This window comes from Fukomys damarensis, unplaced genomic scaffold (genome assembly GCF_012274545.1).
Source record: "Fukomys damarensis isolate Sample0158 unplaced genomic scaffold, DMR_v1.0_HiC HiC_scaffold_35, whole genome shotgun sequence".
Classification (NCBI taxonomy): domain Eukaryota; kingdom Metazoa; phylum Chordata; class Mammalia; order Rodentia; family Bathyergidae; genus Fukomys; species Fukomys damarensis.
The window spans coordinates 19,236,635-19,257,688 of record NW_022900947.1 but is presented as its reverse complement, the minus strand read 5'-3'; the positions used below and the strand labels follow the sequence as shown (position 1 = coordinate 19,257,688).

The 21,054-nt window shown below is 44.9% G+C and overlaps 1 protein-coding gene across 3 annotated transcripts; it reads left to right on the top strand.

Moving 5' to 3' along the window:
- The first annotated feature begins 6,731 nt into the window (after positions 1-6,731).
- Cckar (cholecystokinin A receptor) lies at positions 6,732-15,276 on the top strand. 3 transcript variants are annotated; one of them, XM_010608465.3, is made up of 5 exons: positions 6,732-7,066; positions 7,720-7,971; positions 11,020-11,281; positions 12,554-12,681; positions 13,456-15,276. In XM_010608465.3, exons 1-5 carry the CDS (start codon positions 6,955-6,957, stop codon positions 13,992-13,994), a joined length of 1,293 nt encoding a protein of 430 aa, XP_010606767.1. In that variant the 5' UTR covers positions 6,732-6,954; the 3' UTR covers positions 13,995-15,276. The 3 variants fall into 3 exon arrangements, with proteins under 3 accessions (XP_010606767.1, XP_033614767.1, XP_033614766.1); XM_033758875.1 differs by having other exon boundaries at positions 7,009-7,066; positions 7,772-7,971; XM_033758876.1 differs by lacking the exon at positions 7,720-7,971.
- Positions 15,277-21,054: the final 5,778 nt, after the last annotated feature.

Here is a 21,054-nt window from a genome sequence, read left to right as displayed (position 1 = left end):
ATTCTGTTCTGCTGCACTCAACATGGAAACCCATCTTATGCTGGGTACCAGAAAGCTGCTCCAGGTCCAGTGATCACACCTTCATTCTAGAGCATGCTCCATCCAGAGAAAAGATGGGAAGGGAAGACAAGGGTGCTCCCTGTTTGTAAAGATACTTCTCAGAAGTCAAGTGTTCATTTCCGCCTGTCTCCCACTGGCCAGAACTTTATCCTATAACCAGCATGCAGCTACCTGCAAAGGAGGCTGGGAAACATTGTGTTAATTCTAGGCAGCTGGAGACCCCATTAAACATCGGGGTCTATTACGATATGAAGGAGAGATAGGAAAATTTCTTTTACACACAGCAGTCTATGACAGTAATTTGTGAATTAAGCATCACAAAATAGAGTTTCTATTGAGCGATGAGAAAAACGTTAAGACCACCATGAACGCCTTGTCTGGAACTCTCTTCTTCCTGACTGTCACACGGCTCAGGTCGCCGCCTCAGGAAGGCCTCCTCTGATGGCTTTGTTTTCCTTCTCAGAGCTTTCCATGCCTGACACCATAGCTGTTCATTTAGGAAAGAGCTCAGTCAGGGCAGGGACTCAGTGTGTTCACCGCAGGGAGCAGGACCTGCATCAGTCTGGCTACACAGAAGATATTCGATACATACTCTGACTGAATCAAGAAGTAGGCCAAGGGCACAATTCATGAAAATGCTCTGGGTCCTCTTAGGTTGAGTAAGAGACAGAACAAACCCAAGTGTGATCCCTGGTACCAAGGGGATGGGGGAATAGAAAGCCTATGAGTAAACAAATGTGGGAAATATTGAATATCTTTGGTAATCAAAGGCATGCGCATGAAAGCAACAATGAGGTATTTTGTTCAATTATTAAACCAAATAAATGAAAATGTTAGATGATAATACCCAACACTGACAAAAAATAATAATTCACTGCTAAACAGAAGCATTATAAGTCTTTGAGAAGCAATTGCATGGATCTACCCAGCCACCAGCTCCAGACCTCATGACCTTGGGACAGTTTTAACGGTGACAGTGGGTTGAAGTCAGCTTGACCTGCTCCCTGGAGCTGGGATGATGACTGCCCTGAGGTCACCAAAGTACAAGAAATGCCACAAAAGCACACATACAGCTGGGTTCAGAGACACACGCCTGTAACCCCAGCACCTGGGAAGCTGAGGCAAGAGGGTCACGAGTTCAAGGCCAGCCTGAACTATGTACTAAATTCAAGGCTGGCCTGCTGCTGCCTGGACTACATGATGAGATCTTGTCTCTAAAAACAGTAACAACAGCAGCAATCACAGCGTACGCATAAGTGCTCACCATGCTATCACTTATGAAGACAAAAGAATTAAAAATAAAATGTAAATATCCAACTCTATGGAAATATTTTAGTAAATTGGGGTACATATTCTGTTTTTGTTTTCTGTTTTGTGGTACAGGGGACTGAACTCAGTTCTTCAGCATGGACACTCATTGTCAGCCCTTTTATATTTTTTATTTTGAGACAGAGTCTCATTAAGTTTCATAGTTAGGCTCAAATTTGTGATCCCCCAGCCTCAGCCTTCTAGAGTGCTGGGAAGGTAGGCAGATTCATAATAGGATAATGGACATCACTCCATGCACAAATGAGAAGTACTTAAACATGGTGAAGGAATAATGCCATATGAAAAGGAAGAAATATCCAAAATAGTACATATGCAAACTGTATTTAAAATTCTTTGGGATAATGGTATTATAAATTTTTTTCTTCTTTATCTGAATTAAATGTGTGTACACAGAGAGAGAGAGAGAGAGAGAGAGAGAGAGAGAGAATACTTCAAAAGCTATATTTCTCATTGTGAGGGAACGAACACATGATGTTAAAATTACATGTCCAGAAAGTGAACATAGGAGGAATATTATTTAGAGAGAATTATTCCAAATTTATTTTTTAAACCTGCATTTGGAAGACAAGGCTGATGGACCCTGTCCTAACTATCAGCAAAGATCTCCCTGAAGCAGTGACACTAAGAATATTTTCCCATCCCTATCAAGGTAAAGCTGGTTGTATAGTTGCTATGATCATTTACTGAGTGAGCCCTGTGACACCCAAGCACCGTATTGTGTTGGGTGCTTTAGACGCCCAGCGATGTGTAAATCCTAGCAGCCTAAGCGATGGGCATTGTCCTGGGAACAGGCAAGGAAATGGAGATGGAGAGAGGCAAAGCTACTTTGCCCAAAGCCCAACTATGGCTTATTAAATGACAGCCTCATCAGAAAGACGCTTGACTTCCTGTGTCTCCAGGAAGTGGGCGATTCACCAAATAGGACCCAGGAAGGGCAGCCATTGGAGGAAGGATTTCAGGGCCTGTGGGGAGAGGGTTGCACAAGAGCCTTAGATGGCCACTTCCACTGTGACTCAGGTGGCACACACTCTGTGGGGAAGGGTGAGCCCCAGTTGGTCACTTCCAGAAGGCTGGGAGCCTGAGACAAAGGGAAGGAGGGAACCCTTGCAGACTGTCGACTGGGGGAGCCTGGCAGGAGAGAGAAATGATAAATGTGGACAGTGACATTCGCACAGCAGAGTCAGGGAACAGCAGAGAGGCACGGGGACTTTAAACAATGTTACACTGCCCCGTCAGTTGAGTCTGTCATGCACTCAATTGCCTATTAACTGCCTCTGGCTTTAAGACTAAGTTTCTCTGGGGTGGGGGAAGGACTGAGGATAAATCATTCAGGCCCTCAAAATCCATTTGTGTTATATTGATACCTTTCTTTTTTCTTTATTAAGAAATTGACATTGAAAAATATTATAATGAAGAAAAACACATAGAAACATTTTCAGGGTTTTAGAACAATTGTTGCTTCAGGTAGAGAATCGTTTGGGGAGCAGTTAATAATATCGTTTCCCAGGAACCTGTCACAATTGTTCATGTTCTTTTCTTCTTGCTATTTGGCAGAAAAGAAAGGCCTGGTCCCCATAGGGTTTTTCTGTAGCCCGCAGGAGGCTGACGCCTGTCCAGTATTGTACATCATAGAGAGAAGAGAGGGGCTCAAACCATTCCAATTTAGTCAATTTTATCATTTTACCTGGAACTGCTCCCAATCTGAGGATGAGCGCTGAGGTGAGAAACGCATCCCTTTTGCCTCATCCCCTCATTGTGTGTCTCCTACTTGGAGCTGATCATTATGATATGTGGACTTGACTTGAATAAGAACCACTATGCAGATTAGCAGAGTGTCTATGGATGATTGACATGTAGGCCAGCAAATAGGAGGGAAGACCTACCTCAGATGTGGGTGGCACCAGACAATAAGCTTGTAGCCTGGACTAAATAAAAAAGGAAAGAGGAGCTGGGGATTTAGCTCAGTGGTACCATGCCTGCCTTGAGAGCTCATGGTCCTGAGTTCAATCCCCAGTACCAAAAAAAAGTGTGTGTGGGGGGAGTTTTCCCATTTGGGGGGAGCACCAGTCTTCACCATTGCCTTTGGACATCAGTCCCCGTTTCTTCTTGCTTCCAATCCACTCCCACTGGTAACTCTACAGAGAGCTTCCAGGCCTTCAGCCCTCAACTGCTACTTGATCCTCCAGCTCTCCAGGTTAGAAAGCCCTTTTGGACTCCACCTCTGAACCTGTGACCCTACCTAGTAAATTCCCTTGTATAATTATACACACATTTTCTATCAACCCTATTCCTCCAGATATCCCTAACTAAACCAGGATAGCAGTTCAGTGTTTGGCTCCCAGGGTCCCAGGACCTACCCCAGACCCTAGCACTTGCAAGGCACTCAGTAGAAGTGTGTTGCAGAAAGAAACAGGACTGGCACCAGGAAATGTCCCAGCTTTTCCCTGGAAGACAACACTGTTTCACAAGCTGAGAATGAAAACTCCAGAATTGGCCAGGAAAAGAAGCAATGTACACAGTTAGCAAAAAGCACAGTGGGCACTGAAATACCAGCAGTCCTGACTGTCCACCATGCATACACATTTGCTGAGCATGCACTGTGTACCAGGCAGTGTGTTAGGCACTGAGCAGACAAATCCTTAATCTGACCATGGTAAGGGAATAAAGAGAACATCCCTAGAATTACCCTCATCCATTAATTATAAGTCAGTACCCAGAGCTATGTTCCTAGCACTGGTCTAAGTGGTCCCCATGTTCCGTTTAGATGATAAGTAGAATTATTTTATTTCTTGCTTATAGACAAGCAAGTTGAGGTTGGAAAGACTGAGTTAATGTGGCCATGCTCCACAGCCAGCCAGTGTGAAGCCCAGGCTCAGATTCCTGGGATCTGATGCCCACTGTCCCTGCCTTACTGACTCCCAGAATGCTTCCCCACCCACAGTTCTGAGATCACTGGCTTCAGTCATCAGAAATTCAGAATCAAAATGCACACTGGTGACGCACACCTGTAATCGCAGCAGTCTGGGAGGCTAAGGCAGGAGAATCAGTTAAGAGTCCACTCTGGGCAACTTAACAATGTCGTATCAAAATAAAATATATAAAAAGGGCCGAAAATGCAGCTTAGTGCAAGGGACCTGGGTTTAATCCCCACTGCAGCCAAAAGAAAGGAGAAAGCAGATTCCCGGGTCTGTAGCTGAAGAACCAAAATCTCTACAGATGAGGGGAACTTGGAAATTCCCATGGGAAACCACTCACCCAGGTAATTTGGATGCACAGAAGAGTTTGTGAGCTACAGCACTCGATTATGCTGCATTCCCATCTTTTTCATGCCAATCAATGGGCATGAAAGGAAAATACAGGATAGGAGGAAGGGAGGAACTTGCCGGGTCGGCCGTCTCAGCCCAGGGTGGGTCAGCACTGAGACCCCTCTTTCAGCTTTGGGGTGGCCTTGATGTGCTCCCCCAGTGCTGACAGGCCTGCTAACCTCAGTAGGGGTCAATGGCCCTCCGTGCCAGGGGTTTCTGCCCAGATGGTACAGTTTAGGCAGCCAACTCCTAGCCAGAGCAGTGAGATGAAATGTTAACTGTGCCCAGAGTCAAACCAAAACGCTGATCCCTACCAGATGTGAGCACTGCTGCCTGGGCAGCTCCAGCGGGCAAGCTGGGTGGGCAGGCTGGGCAGTCATCTGCAAACCAGGAAGACTTGACCAAGGGCACATTCAGCAGGGAGGGCCAGAGGCTTTGGGGAGTGGCCTGAGGACCCGGGCACTGCTGCTTCTTCTCCAGCAAATCACTAGGTCTCAGTTTCCTCACTTGGAAAAGGAAAATGGTGCTGTTAGAAGGCTACGAATGTTGTCATCTATGATTCATCAAACACTTTCTGTGCATGGAACACTGTCCTGAGTCAGTCAGTCCATCATCCTGTAAAGTCACTTTGCCCCACTGGCACTGACAAATGAGGAAGATGAACTGTAGGGTGGTGAAGAAAGCTTGCCAGTGTTTTCCATCAGGGACCTGCAGAGCCAGGACTTGATCCCAGATCTGCCTCACCCCACAGCTTGTCTTGATACTGCGCAGCTTCTCCAATGCCCCTTCCACTGTTGGCTTTTATGAATTGTTTGTGTGCGGCCACCACTGTCTTCCCAGCCCCACATTTTAAGCTTCCATGGCAAAAATACCAGTTGGCTCATGTGTCTGGCAGGGATTCAGCAAACACCCAGCCTGTGGCTCTGTCACACGTTAGGGCCCAGAGGTGTGCAGCAAACAGACAGAGCCTGAGCTCAGCTAAACATCAGCCCGAACACAGTTTAGAGCTGCTCTCTGCTTCCCAAACGTCCAAACTGGGGAGAACGTCTATACAGTGGGCGGTTAGGGGCTTTCAAATACCACAGAACCACCTGAAAAACCCAGACCATAACCCCACCTCCCACCATATGCCCCTCACTCATATCCACTTCTGTTTTTTGAAGAGGCCAACCTCAGGATCTTTGCATTGGCTGGGACCTCTGTTGAAAATACCAATCTTCCTGCCTAGAACATGCTTCTTCCTTCTTCCTCTTTGTTGTCCCAGGCTCCAATCGTGATCCCCTCTTCAGGGAGGCCCTTTCTCTCGACTTTGGATAAATAGCATCCTGAATCCACGCCTTCCCATCACCTCCCCTGTGTAACTTCCTTCACAGTTCTCGACGCCGTCTGCAATGCCCTTCCTTCCTCATTATTTGCTGATCTGCTAGAGAAGTTGCCTGGCATACGGTTGAATCTCAGTGGAATGAATGAGTGTGCTGAATGGAGGAATGGAGGAATAAATGGGAAACCTTGCTTCGTTGTGTAGTAAGGATCCAGGACACTACATCCCTAAGTGCCCTCTTCATCCTGGTTAACAAAGGCAGACCACAAGAAATATCAGCGTGTTTTGCAGTAACTTAACAGCCTCCCAGCAGCTACAGCCACACACATTGCTGGGCACTGTTCCAAAGCTAAAAAGGCACTAATGGCTTTTATATAAGGAGGTGGGAGCACAGGCCCTCCATGTCCCTGGGTCCTGATGGTCTGCATTATCAGATTGGTTACCTTGTTAATCAGTCCTGTCTCACACAGCCACTTTGGGCTTCATTCTGCATGTCTGGGACAGTGACAGGTCCCTACACAGAGGAGACAGGTCCCAGGGAAGTGTGGACACGTGACTGTGTATGCACTCGTGTGTGTGTGTGCGCGCGTGTGTGTGTAAAGGCAGCTATGTGCTGGAAAGGGTTAACCTGAAGCCTGTCCATGCTCGGGGCCTGAAGCTGGCCCAGGAATGGGCGGGGAGGGCCTGGAAGGTGGAGTGGCTGGGCTTGCACAAGCTGCCTCCTCCACCACAGGAGAGCAGATGCGTGCCCAGCCGGACTGAGGGTGCTGAACTCCAGCAGCCTTTAGGAATGGCTGCAACCACCCATACCTGGAAATCACTCCCTGCCTGCCCCTGCGCTGCAGGTTGCACCCGGGAGGCACTCTGGTCATCAGAGGAATGAGCCGGGAGAGAGCAGCTCTCCAGCCCACCAGCACTTGGTAGGAAGCAGAAGCAAGGATGGACGCGGTGGACAGCTTTCTTCTGAATGGGAGCAATATCACATCTCCCTGTGAGCTCGGCTTTGAAAATGAGACACTTTTCTGCTTGGATCGGCCCCGGCCTTCCAAAGGTAGGTGTCAGGCGGTCTTATTTTAATTCAGAAAACTCCGGAGGTGAGGGGAGCTATCCACCAAGGCAAAGCTCATAAAGAAAACAAAAAAATTCATTGGGAGAGAAGGCTAGGTAAAGTCGTGGGCTCAGAAGTTTGGATTAAAAGATCAAAAGCAGACTGGAGTCAAAGAATTGTACTGTTCCCCTCAGGACAGTTGGGGACCCAGGCACAGGACTTGGGGAAAACAAAGGAAGGGGGAGGGAGAGCTGAATGTAGGGAGAAAGGAGTACAAGTGCAGCAGCCTGAACTTACAAGCACCACTGAAAAGGTGCTGTCACAATGGAGCAGTGCCTTTTCTTGGGTGAACCCAGCGTGACGAAGTGATTAAAGCAAAATAATGCTCAGCCTCTAGGAAAGAAGAAAGCCGGCACTATTTAGCCGAGTTGTCCTTAAGAAGAAGTGGTATCCCGAGAGACTCTCTAGCAAACCAGCCTTTCAAGAGCAACTGAATCACCCTGTGCTTTGCTCAGTTTATTCTTGCAAAATATTATCCATGTAGGAAGAGGTGGGGTCACTGGGGAGGGGGCAGAAACTGGCACTAAAATCTTAGCATTCTGCTCTCATAACCCGCATCCCGCCACTGCCGGATCCTGGTCCCTGTCCCTCTGCAGAGTGGCGGCCGGCGGTGCAGATTCTCTTGTACTCCTTGATATTCCTGCTTAGCGTGCTGGGAAACACGCTGGTCATTACGGTGCTGATTCGGAACAAGAGGATGAGGACGGTCACCAACATCTTCCTGCTCTCCCTGGCTGTCAGCGACCTCATGCTCTGCCTCTTCTGCATGCCCTTCAACCTCATTCCCAGCCTGCTCAAAGATTTCATCTTCGGCAGTGCAATGTGCAAGACCACCACCTACTTCATGGGTGAGCTGCTGGGGTGCCATGTGCAGAGCTTGCTCCAGACCTATCTCAGTGCCAGACCTGCCCGAGACCACTGAGTTCTGAGACGCTCAGCTTCCAGCTGGGGAGGGCTGTATGCAAGGGAGCAGGTGCTGGCTTTGTGAGAGGTCACCCTCACACATCCCCAGGAACGGTCCATGGTCCTGTGTCAGAAGTCGAGATGGGAGCACAGAGGAGGCTGAGCATGTAGGCTTCAGCTCAAAGGAAGAAAGGTTCAAAAGGACAGGAACAGTACTTGCCTCCATGCACAAGGCTCTGGGTTCAATCCCCAGTACCAGTAGCAAACAAAGTGATTTCAAGTTGCTTTCTGGAAGTGAATGATCATGTCCTGACCTCTTCCCAGCTTGGGGATAGTGAAGGTCATGGAGGAGCTCTTTGCTCTTGTGCCTCTTATTTTATTTGCCAACAGAGGCTATTTTTAAACCAGTTTTGTCACAGGTATAAGTTTCTCTTCTCAAGATTCACTTCTCAGATTGTTCCCCAAAATGGCCAGGACCGTCTCAGGCAAAGGATGAAAGGAAAGGGTAGAGCGGGGGAGGCACACACACACACACACACACACACACACACACACAGAAAGAGGTCTCTGCCCCTAGTGAAGAGTCAAATGTGCACCTGGAAAGGCTAGAGGGGGAGGGACACACACACACACACACACACACACACACACACAGAAAGAGGTCTCTGCCCCTAGTGAAGAGTCAAATGTGCACCTGGGGGCTGTGGGGTCACTCAGGCTGATCCTGAATGGCTCAGACCCACAACAGTCTACTTATGACAAAATGATGATTGCTATGAAAATCACAAGAGCTAATATTTTGTGAATACTGCTTTGCACCAGATGTCACTGTGCTGGTACTTTTACTCATCCCATCTCCCAGCCATCCTATGGCATAAATACAGTTATCCTTGCCTCTTTCATCAAGGTGGAACCGAAGCACAGAGAGATCCCTGAGGGGCCAAAGAACACACAGGTGACAAGTGACACAGCAGGGATTTGAACTCAGATTGGTAGCCACCACAGTGGTGAGCATGCTGCCTCTGCTGATTGTTGTAGCTTGCCTAGAGCACAATAAAAGTATGTTTCTTGACCACTCTGTCCAACATATTGCTATATTCTTTGCCCATTCTGAAAACTAGTTGAGAGAGGGGAAGGGGAGAAATATGGGAGGAACTGTCTTCTTGTTCTGACCCAAGACTTGTGAAATGTGTGACACTGGGCTGGGCTAGGGCAGGCTGCAATGACCAGAAAGCTTTAAGAGCCTTTATTTTTTCTAACGAGAAAGTGGGATGCAGCACAGATAAAATGAAGATGAATTACTGACACTCATGCCAGGGACAAACAGCAAAGAACATGTCATTCTGTGTCCAAAGCCTCAGAAAATGATTTTTTTAATAAAAAAGTAATTGTTAAATATCAAAGCAATGATAGTAACAACTACTATTCCACAATGCTTTAGATTTCCAAGGCACGTCCATATACATCTCATGGAATACTTGGGGAGCAAAAGGAGATTGCAAGTGGCTGTTTGCACAGTCACAAAACAGTGTGAATTCCAAAGAACTGCTTCTTCTAAAATGGTTAACTGTGTGTTATATGAGTTTTGCCTAAAAAAAATGTTAAATAGGCAAAAAAGAAAAGATAATTCTGAAAGTATTAGGGATGTCACACTACCCTTGTTGGATACCTAGTTCTAGTGATTGGGGTTCTTTGGATTTTTTTGTGGTCTCTTCGATACTATTATTAAGACTCATTAAACTTCTTATTTATAGCCAAAGGTGGGGTGGATACTCTTCTGACAGTGAGCTCATAGTTATAGTGAATCCACTACACAGTACGAAACTTGCTAGTGTTTCGGTTCATCCTCTCTATTCTTAGTATTATTAACTGTTTAGGGAAAAGCCCAGGAAACCATAGCCATTCCTATCCCAGAATATCAGCTTTTATGTCATGGTTTTAGAGCCACAGACTCCTTTAAGACTAAGAAAAATTACATCCAGCCTTGCAAAAATAAGTCTAATTTTGTACATAGTTTGAGAGCACTGATTTATAACTGTGTAGATAGCGAGGCTCTGAGGAGTCAGGTTAAGAACTCTGTTTTCCAATCTATATTAATCTAGAGGTTTGAGAAATAATCAAAAAGGACAGAATTCACAGCTGAAGAATGTGAAGCAAAACTTTGAAGGGATGAAATGTTACAATTAGTATATATGCACAATATAAACATTAAGGGAAATTAGGCATGATTTTTTATTACCATGCCCAAATATATGTTTTTACACATGATGTATTTGAAGGTTTTTTACACTTTAATGGTATTGCATGCCCTCTTTCCAAAATATAGAACAGTAAGAAGAGGGAAAAGAAAGAACCTGTCTCTCCCAGAGAAACCTTTAGTTACAGCACAAAGCTTTTCTCTTCCATCTTCTTTACTATGTATTTTTTAACAGATTACATTTTAAAATTAAGAGTGTTTCTCCTCAAAAAAAAAAAAAAAAGAATGTACTAGAAATTTTTAGAAAATTATTGTTTCCAGCTCAGACTCCACTGACCTTACAGGGTTGCAGAGACCTTGAGAATCTTGGGTTTTCAGGTCAGTTTAACCACGGGATCATGCGTTTGCATGTCTAGTTTTGATTAGTGCTTTTCTCTAGATTTCTCAAAATCCTTTTCGGTGGGTAGCAATGTATTTTTATCCCCTTGGTTACTAATTAATGAGGACCTTCAGCCTAAGCAGGAGTTAGATTGCAATCAAAGCTCAATAAACTTATCTGAAAATTGGCAGTGGATGTATTTGCAAATACATTTCCTCAACTGCCTTAAATCCCTTTGGAACAAGGCTGGGAATACATCCTGTCTTTAAAGTATACATATGCAATATATCTCTGGCCCTGGAGCATTCCTCTTAGATATTAAACCTGAGACGATCTGATCCGCTTAAAGTTAATGTGCAAATAGGCTTCGGATGTAGGCGCTGACGTGTCGTAACCGGCTTCTTTGCCCCTTCGCAGGCACCTCTGTGAGCGTTTCCACCTTTAATCTGGTAGCCATATCGCTGGAGAGATACAGAGCAATTTGCAAACCCTTACAGTCCCGAGTCTGGCAGACAAAGTCGCATGCTCTGAAGGTGATTGCTGCTACCTGGTGCCTCTCCTTTACCATCATGACTCCGTACCCTATTTATAGCAACTTGGTGCCTTTTACCAAAAGTAACAACCAGACTGGGAACATGTGTCGCTTCCTACTGCCAAACGATGTCATGCAGCAGTCCTGGTAAGGTGGCGCAGTGTTTATTTTTTTATACGACTTAGTCTAAGTTTGTAACATGGAAAATTGAAATGCCTTGCTCAGAATGGTTGGGAGATCGGTGTCATGGAGGCTGTTGGCGAACGGTTATTCTCCCCTGGTTGGAGAATGACAGTGAAAGCGAATACTTAGGTAGAATGCTCTGATTTAAATGCCGCCTGTATATTGGTTCAATTAATCCTCCACAAACCCTGTGGAGGGGAAACATCGGGTCCATTTTACAGATGAGGGAACTGAGACTTGGAAAGTCTAAGCTGCCCAAACTCACAAATCTAGGCAGGACCGGAGCCTCTGAGCAGAATGCTGCCAGGGGATTTGAGTAGAGTAGGCTGGGTGGCATGGACAGCTACAAATTTCTGAACAGCTGAAGACAGAACTGGGAATAAGTTTCAAAGGCTGCACAGCTTTTCTCAGAGCTGCAGATGTGGTGCTTGTCGAGACGCTTCACCATAATAAGGTGGGATGCTAATACCCATCCTGGGATTTCCTGTGGGAGGACCTTGGACCAGTTTCTAGAATGTGAACTCCAGGATCTTCATCTCTACAAAGAGTTAATTATAGAGATTTTAAAAATCTAACTCATTGGATTGCTACACAGTTCAAATGAAAGAGAATGTATAAAAAATATTTTTATGAAGGTGACACAAATGCAGGATGTTTTTACTAATTCCGAGGTTGTCTCAGAAGTAGGGATGTAGACATTCAGAAGCAGCTCAAAACTGTGATCCCTTCTGCTTTCCTAGGCTTCCTCATTTATTCCAACCAACTAGACACACACAAGAATTATGCTGCAAATGAGAGGGATATTTCCAAGACCTGAAAAGGAATCTTATCAAAGTTTGTCCAATTGCAATGAGAAATGGCCCAGGCACTGTAAGCCTCTGACAATTTTATGGCTTAATCGTGCTACCTTACACATGCCAGACTGCACGAGTGATTTAGGGACCAGACTCATAAAGCAGGAGGCTGTGAATCCTCAGGCGTCAGACATGTTTAGAGAAAGCATAGCTCTAGCCCGCCGGGCATGAGACCGAGTGTGCCGATGTACAAGCTTGGCCAATCGTGGAGAATGGATACCCACTGACACTGAACTGCCAGGCATGGACTTTCTAACAGTATTAAATACTAATAATTAACGTTACTGCATAGACCAGTTGAAGACATAACCTAGCTGTTCTTTCCCATCTGAGTTCGCAGGCTCAGCGGTACTAGTTACTGGATTTCCTTTAATTTTACCAGGCACACATTCCTGCTGCTCATCCTCTTTCTTATTCCTGGAATTGTGATGATGGTGGCATACGGATTAATCTCTCTGGAACTTTACCAAGGAATAAAATTTGATGCTAGCCAGAAGAAATCTGCTAAAGGTAACTGTCTTAGAGGTGTGTGTTTATGCCAGGAGAGCACAGGAGCTGGTTTTCTATCACTTGGAAGGCTCTGCTGGGAGTCCATACTGAGCATCCCGGAGAAGTTTGAACATATTCTTCTGAGACTGTCATACGGCACAGTCACAAGACCCCATCTCTGTGTTTGTTCACGTGCAAAGTGGGGAAATGCAGTAATTCCTCTCAGAAGGGTACTGAGTGGGATAAAAGAAGATAACGCATACATAACCCAGTTATAAAGGGAGGGCCGTTGTGTTAATGGAACCTTTCCCTTTTACCCTACCCCTTTAATCAGCTCTTTACTATGAAGATAACTACAGCTCTAGTTTCTGTGGTTTTCCTTGATTTTTTTTCTCATTATCTGAAAAGGAATACGGAAACTTACAAGTAGGCAGGAGCTTCCCATTGAGGAGGAAAGGAAAGAAGGGGAAAACGTGTGAATATTCATTTTTCCCCAGTTTTAAAATTAGTATGTTTGTGAGTGCTAATACTCATTCTATAATAATTTTTATCCGTGTCATCTTTATACAAGACATTATTTTATTATATATTATGCTACAGATACATGTTTGTTTTTTTAAACTTCAACTAGCTTTTCATTTGAAGCCAAAAGTGGGTGCAGACCCATACTCACCCTGTGGGCCAAGGCTATCTATTGGATTCCCCAGTTTGGGTTTGGGTGGAGGGAGGTGAGGACTCCATGCCCAAGACTGGCAGGACCCCCCCCAAACAATAATGCTGTCCTTTGCCGCCCAGAAAGGAAGCCAAGCACCAGTAGCAGTGGCCGACTAGAGGACAGTGATGGGTGTTACCTGCAGAAGACCGGGCAACCCCGGAAGCTGGAGCTGCGGCAGCTGTCCCCCAACAGCAGTGGTGGCAGCAGGATGAATCGCATCCGGAGCAGCAGCTCCACAGCCAACCTGATGGCCAAGAAGCGGGTGATCCGCATGCTCATTGTCATTGTGGTCCTCTTCTTCCTGTGCTGGATGCCCATCTTCAGTGCCAACGCCTGGCGGGCTTACAACACTGTCTCTGCCGAGCGCCACCTCTCCGGGACACCCATCTCCTTCATCCTCCTGCTCTCCTACACCTCCTCCTGCGTCAACCCCATCATCTACTGCTTCATGAACAAACGGTTCCGCCTCGGCTTCATGGCCACTTTCCCCTGCTGTCCCAACCCAGGTCCCCCAGGGGTGAGAGGAGAGGTGGGAGAGGAGGAGGAAGGCAGGACCACAGGGGCATCTCTGTCCAGGTACTCGTACAGCCACATGAGCAGCTCTGCTCCACCCCCATGAGCTGGGCCCAGGGTCAGCCAGTGCTGCAGAAAGGAGGCCACTGGGGAGGAAGAGAAAAGAAAGGAAAGGAGAACGCAGGAGGAGGAAGCAGCACTGAAGGAGAAGGAAGGCCGTGCTCCCCGTGGGTACTCTTCATTATCTGCTTCACATCCTTCTTCAGTTCCTGGAGAGGAAGCCCTGCCCGGGGCAGCCATGACTTGGTTTCCAGGTAGTTCAGGCAGGATATTCTCAGAAATACTTACATCAGAGAAAGCTGGGCAGGCTAGTGACTGGATTCTGCAGAGCCATGCTACAAACACAATTGCCAAGCATATGTTCAAACGCACATGTGGAACCTACAGAGCTCTGGAAAGTTCTGGAACACTCCAGGTGAGTGATGGCTCTCCATAGTGACACATTTCTCTCTTCTGCTGCTTCTGCTTGTGCAGAGCTGCGGGGGCTGCTTTGTCCCAGGGGGCCGATCACTCTTTCACATACCTACTGCAGCCACCCGTCTTCTGGGGGCCACCTCATCTGGCCAGGTTCGGTAGGAAGAAACCACTCTGGTGTTTTTCATCTTGAGCTTGGTTGGGAAACATCAGCTTATGACGTGGCAGAACAACTGATGCGATGTCGTCTTAAAGATGGAATTTAATAGAACTCATTTCTATGAAGAAAAGAGATCACAAGTCAAAAAGCTACATGGAATAATATCTTACTATAGAGGATGTTAAGTTGGGAAGTGTTTTCAGCTTCTCCTTTACATGGTGATTTTAAAGTTCATTACTTCATTGTCTCAACTTAATTTCCCACATTTATCTGCACTTCCTCTTTCCCAGAAAGATTTCCAGGTGCAAAGGAGAATTGTGAATGATATGTACCTGGCCAGGGGTCTAAACATGTTTAGTCAGGCCCAGAAGCAAAGCTGACATAAATAGACTTAGTTAACAAATAGCTTCTGAATGCCAAAACCATCTATACTTTAAATATAACCTAGCATTTGCTAATAACTTGTTAATTTTATGTACATATATATATATATATATGTATAAACTGAATACATAATTATGTTCTTTACATGTAGGTACACTCTTTGGTGTGTTTAAAAAAAGAATCTTTAATAGATGGTGGAATGTAGCAAGTGTTACCCAATTTAGGTTCCTTCATAAAATAAGGAGTTTTGTGTGAACTTTGTTTGCAAAATTAACATTGAAACCTCTCTATCTTAAGTTACAAATCTCAATTTAAAATAAGCCGTGGAGGTGCCATTTGACCCAGCCATCCCTCTGTTGGGTATCTTTCCAAGAGAACTGAAAGAATCATATCACAGAGAAGTATGCGCACCCATGTTTATAGCGGCACAGTTTGTAATAGCTAAATCTTGGAAACAACCTATTTGCCCATCCGTTGGAAACTGGATAAAGAAGTTGTGGTTTTTCTATAAAATGGAATATTACTCAGCCATAAAGAGCGAGAGAATAGATTCATTCATAGGAAAATGGATACATATTGAAGATATACTCCTAAGTGAAATAAATAAGTCCCACATGTGTAAATACCAAATAGTTTCCCTGGTGTGAATATTCTGCAACAATGCATAAGATTCTAATAAGATTACTGACATTTAGAAATGGGAGGAAAGGAGCTAAAGGTGTAGGGAAGGTGTGATACGTAGGGGAAGAACAAAAAGGGAAAAGAAAAAAATGTGAGAGAATGAAAAGATGAAAATAAAGTGTTTGTAGATGGGGAGGGGAGGAGGGGGTGAAGGGAGGGCAGAGGTAAGGGGAAAAAATGAGAATCAAGACTTGCCATGTAAAGGTACATGATCCCAACAATGAATGTAACTGTACTGTATCCCTAAATGTACCAATAAACTCAATTAAAAAAAAATTGCTTTACATAAAATAAGCCATGAGTTATACATTCAGATACCAGAGAAGTGCTATTCTATTTCTAGAGTAGTATACATCAGTCCAGTCTACCAAGATTTTTTTTCCTTAAGAATGACATTGTCCTAGCTACTAAAATAAATCAGTATGGATACTTTTGACAGAAGCAAGTTTGCATAGTGCTATGAGAAGCAAGCACACACAGAAAAAAACAAAGTTTATAACTTCTTGCCTCCAAGCACCTGAAAAATGCATTGTTTTCGTCTTGTTTCTTTGGAGTCATCTGTATGCAGTGATCCAGACTGACACTCTGAGTGGTGATTTCAACTGTGACCTCTCCAACATCTCAGTGTGGAAGGAGGAGAGGGAGAGAGACAAGAGGCGATGGGGAAGCAGGCGTTGTGTAATTTGACAAGATGCAGGGGTCACATTTGCTTTCTAGTGAACAATGGTCATGCGCTGAGAGGAACTGAGAGTGTGGCTACTACAGGGGACTTTTCAACACAGACTCTTCCCTCCCTGACCATGATCTTATTTTCCTTTCACTAACAGTCTCAAAGATTTCAAGGTAAATGTTCGACCAAGATGTGCGCTGCTCCAATTGTAATGATAAAAGGTGTATGAAAGAAAAATGTCATTAATATCTGCCATTATCTACAGTTTTCCTGCCACAAGAATAAGTCTTCCTCTCTGACAGTATTAACATAAAAATAAAACAAATCCTTCCAGTTATTGGGAACTTCTGGAATTTCCAAAGATGGGTTTGCCTAAAAATGAGGTCCCTTAGCTTATCTAATAAAAATACAGATACCCAACTAATTTTAATTTCAGATAAGCAATGAAAAAATTTTAGTATGACTGTAGCTCATGCACTAAAATATATCCTGTATTTTAACTGGCAATCCTACTTTGAAATATTTTAAAAGCATATAAAAATATAAAGGTGATTTTCCAAATATAGAGCAATACAATTCCTCACTCATTTAATTTATTGAAAAGTCTTTTGCTTCATGAAAGCCTTTCCCAAATGAAGAGGAAAAACCATTAACTTTCAGGATCTGTGTCTGACCTTTGGAAAAGTCTGACTTCACCAACGTTTAAAAAATTTATAGAATGCTATTTTCATACTTTATTAACTGGTTTTATTTCATGTTAAAGTAGATTAGGGGCTGAAGTGGCCATAGAGTTAAAATAATCAAATCTATCAACTTTCTGGCATTTTCTAGTAGCTTCTGGTAGCTTCCTCCCATCACCAGGGTGACACATTAGGGCACTGGAATGGAGAGCTGTGTCTTTGTCCTGTAATTAAACCGTGCATCTCAGTAGCTTTTTGTGTCCCCGTCTCCGTGGTAACTTGTAATAAACCTGTGATGGTGAATGAGCAGTGTCTGTTTCTGCCGTTCGGTTCCCTCTATGTTTCACAGATGTCCCCTTCCTTCAAGTAAAATGTAACCTTCACGAGACAGGTGATCCCACGGAGTAAGTGCTCAACCTTGCACTTGGTGGCTTCTGTTCCCATTCACAGCTGTGAGTCTCAACAAGGGGAGGCTTACCTTGGGTGTGGGGAGCAGAGTTTAGACAAGCGTCTCTACCCTCTGGGTGTCTCCCCACCCAAGGTTCTGACCTGTGAGCATCTGCAGCCTTTTCTTCTTCTCTCTTTCTCTCCTCCATGGGCAGGAGAAAGAGGGTGATTGTAATCACAGATGCTCCTAATGGGAGGGTGCTGTGCCTGTGAGTGGCACTGAGACCCAGAGGGGTCTCAGCTTGGCTCCTTCTGCCTTATTCTCTTTGAGAACAGTAAAAACCCATCCCCACATATCCAACCTGGCTCACTCCTGAGGACTATGAATGTCAAAGCCTCAGAGCCCATCTGGCTCCCTTGGCTGCTCCTCCAGACCTTTCCTGGACACTTTGAGAAGGGCTCACCTTCCTATCTAGGGGCAGAGTGTGCAGTAATGAATGAGCTAAGCCAAGCTGACTGAGAAGTCACATTCTGATTTCATGTGTCCATGCTGTACATGATGTCTAGCAAAGCTTACTTTTGAAATCATTAACCATAAAAGCTACTTCTGCGGGTAAAGAATATAAAGTCCAGAGGTCCATGCCCCGATTCCATTGGCTGTCCCTACCTTGCTGCGTGACTGCACACCAGTCGCATCCCTTCCCTGGGGGTCAGTTTCTCTTGCTCATCACAGGGGATGTGTGGCTGCAGTTCCATGTCTGAGACCATGAGACTCAGTGGGTCAGAATCTGCTCTCCTTGTACTAAAGTTTTTCCTCAGTCTCATCGGCTGACCATGGACTTTGCAGTCAGAGAAGCTCACTGACACTGGGCACATAGCAGCTCTGAGAAAGGCTTCCAGGTGAGGAAAGGGGGACTCAAGAGCCTCCAAACTCCCAGTCGATTCCAAGTCACAGCTTTCCAGAGCTGCCACCCGAGGCTTCTCCTGGAACACCAGCCCAATTCCAGTTGAAATGCAGGCACAAGACCCACTCCCCAAATACGTTATCCTCGGATGGAGAGCTGCACTGACACTAACTGAAGCTCGCTCCGTAGAGGAAGCACCTGGTGACACAGGTGACGATAAATATTGGTAGGCAGATGAACATATGTAACATGTGCTTTCTTATTTTGATCTTCCAAACCACATGTGTGAAGAGTCATTTTCCACCCTTCCCAGGGGAAGAAACTGAGGCTCAGAGAGGGCGGTAAAGGCCCGCGATCGCATTTTAATTCCACTGGGCAGCTATTGGGACTGGGTGACATCAGCTATGCTAAGTAATCAGTAGTTGGCTACTTAGTTTCCTGTGATGCTTCCCAGGTCCTGGTCTTCAGACTGTGCCAACCCCTGGGAAGAGATCCCTGCCTGCGCCCATGGGCATCGGCCTCACTCTGAGCTTCCCGCTGGTGCAGGATTTGAAAGCTGGATCTTTGCCCTTGTGTCTTGGATACTTCTAGTCCTCTTTTCATTTATAGAACAATGATTATACACTTTGCCACCTCACAGGAAAGCCGAGAGATCATATCAGTAAACAAGCTTTTACCTCTTTGGCAAATTATCAAAAATTTCATACAGACGTGTCTTCTCAGAATTATAGAAAGAAGACAAACAGGCCAACGTATCCATCAGACTGAAGCACAGTTTCCTGGTTTCCTGGTTTCCCTTTCCCTGTTATCTTTTTTTATCTAGTTCTCCTTCCCCCATGGAATGGGACGATTACTGTTATCCGCAGAGCATCACTAGGATGCCCCATGTCCCCTGCAACTTCCAGCTCACAGCAGCAGCAAAGGACCTCACTGTCAGTTTCAAACCACTCCCCTTCCTGATCCTCCCTCACTGCTAATGGTGCCTGACTCTCCTAGATTCTCAGCCTCAAGATCTGGCTCATTTTTTTGAGAGACAACATCAGAGTATGCTGCTGAACCTTGGAACCAGAAAGACTTGAATTCGTATGCCAAGCCCAAATGGTAGTGAGACAGCAGACAAGTCTCAGATCCTCCACCCTAGTGCTTACACAATAGGATTTGTGAAAATTAAATAATACTAACACTAGAGGATACTAATGATATTAATATTAGAATGACTTTTAAAAGGATTTTAAACTGGACTTTTCCGGATTTACATTGTGGCTGTGGACAAGCAGTGACGAGTTGCCCAATATTCCAAAGAGAGGGATTAGATGCAATTCCATGATTTGCTAAGACAGCAGCAGGACACGTGGTGGGAGTGGTGGAATACCTAACATGGGAGTGGAAGACAGAGGTAGGGGAAAAATCAAGCTATTTTTTCTGAATGTTCCACATCTTTGAATAAACAAGGTACAAATGAAAAGTGTCTCAAAAACAGTAGGTGCTGAATGAGCGACAGTCTTCATAAGGGATGTCTAGGACTTGTATGTCAGCTATTAGACTTGTCAGCTGGTCTTTTTGGTTTTCACTGAGAATGCCCTACATCAGAATGACCTTTGTTATTTATAACCCAGAAAGCCATAGCAGTGATCCAAATGGCCTCCCTACCCCCTCTCCCCTCCCCTCCACTTCCTCTACTCTCTGGGATCAGATTGGTCTGACCAGGAGAAGCAGGGGTTATCTCCTGCCTGCCCAGGGGCTCTGAGGCTCCCCCTGGCCCTGAGATCCAACTTCCTCAGTGTGGTACCAAGGTCCCCAACAATGGGGGGGTCACCCTTCCTTCGTACCAATTGATTGCCTCTTCTTCTCACAGGAGAATGGTTTGCTGCACCCTTCTTTGCAGTTATGCCTCACTCGGTTTAGGGTGCTGTCACTCTCTTTAGCACTTCCTGAGAAAACCCTATCATTCTGTGTGGCTCAGGTCTCCTGTTACCTTCCTCATAAAGGCTCTGAGCTCTTCTATCAGAAAAGCCTTCTCTCCCACTAAGCTCCCACCGCATGTGTATATAGATTTCTGGCTCCCCAACAACAGCTCATCTCTCTACCACATGCCTCACTCACTGTTTGCTAATGAAACCCCATTACGTGCAGACATAGGCAAGATTATGTTCATGAAAGAAAAGTCCAGTTCCAATGAGTACATCGGGATGGATCTGTGCTAGACATAATAATCCCATTCCCTTTTGCTAGTTATTGGTTTAGGAGTAGGTTTATGCCACTTCTGGCCAATGATGCTTAACAACATGTCCTCTGGTTTAAGAAAGGAAGCCCTAATTTGCGGCAAGTTTGCTAATTTCTCTGGTATAAATAAGCCTCTCATGGCCATTTTCAAATTATCACCATGACGTCATTTGAATGAGCAGCTGGGAAGAGATGTGGTAGAGAACACCATTTTATACTATTTCTATCATTCAGGTATAAGAAAAATAAGTCATCGAGAACCCAGATAACAGCTAAATATAGAAGAATAATTAGGAAGCAATGCATTTTGAGAACTTATTAACAAGATTCCTGAAAATTGATCTTGCTTTTGTAAGCCAGTACAAGCCAAGACAAGCACACCGTTGGTTCCAGCCAATGAAATATAAGGAAATTGAGATTTCTGGGTTTGTCAGTGGTTGTTATGTCATGGTTCAGTAGTGAACAACCCCAAAATCTATCACTGAGCACCATAAATTAATGTGTTAAAACATATCTGACGAACAAATCCTTCATCTATAAAATATACAGAAATGGTTAATGGCTTTCAATTTTTTTTTTTTTTTTTTTTTTTTTTTTTTTTT

Coding starts and splice junctions, on each gene's coding strand:
- Cckar (XM_010608465.3), top strand. CDS start 6,955: ATGGACGCGGTGGACAGCTTTCTTCTGAATGGGAGCAATATCACATCT. Junction 7,067..7,719: donor TCGGCCCCGGCCTTCCAAAG/GTAGGTGTCAGG, acceptor GTCCCTCTGCAG/AGTGGCGGCCGGCGGTGCAG. Junction 11,282..12,553: donor GATGTCATGCAGCAGTCCTG/GTAAGGTGGCGC, acceptor TAATTTTACCAG/GCACACATTCCTGCTGCTCA.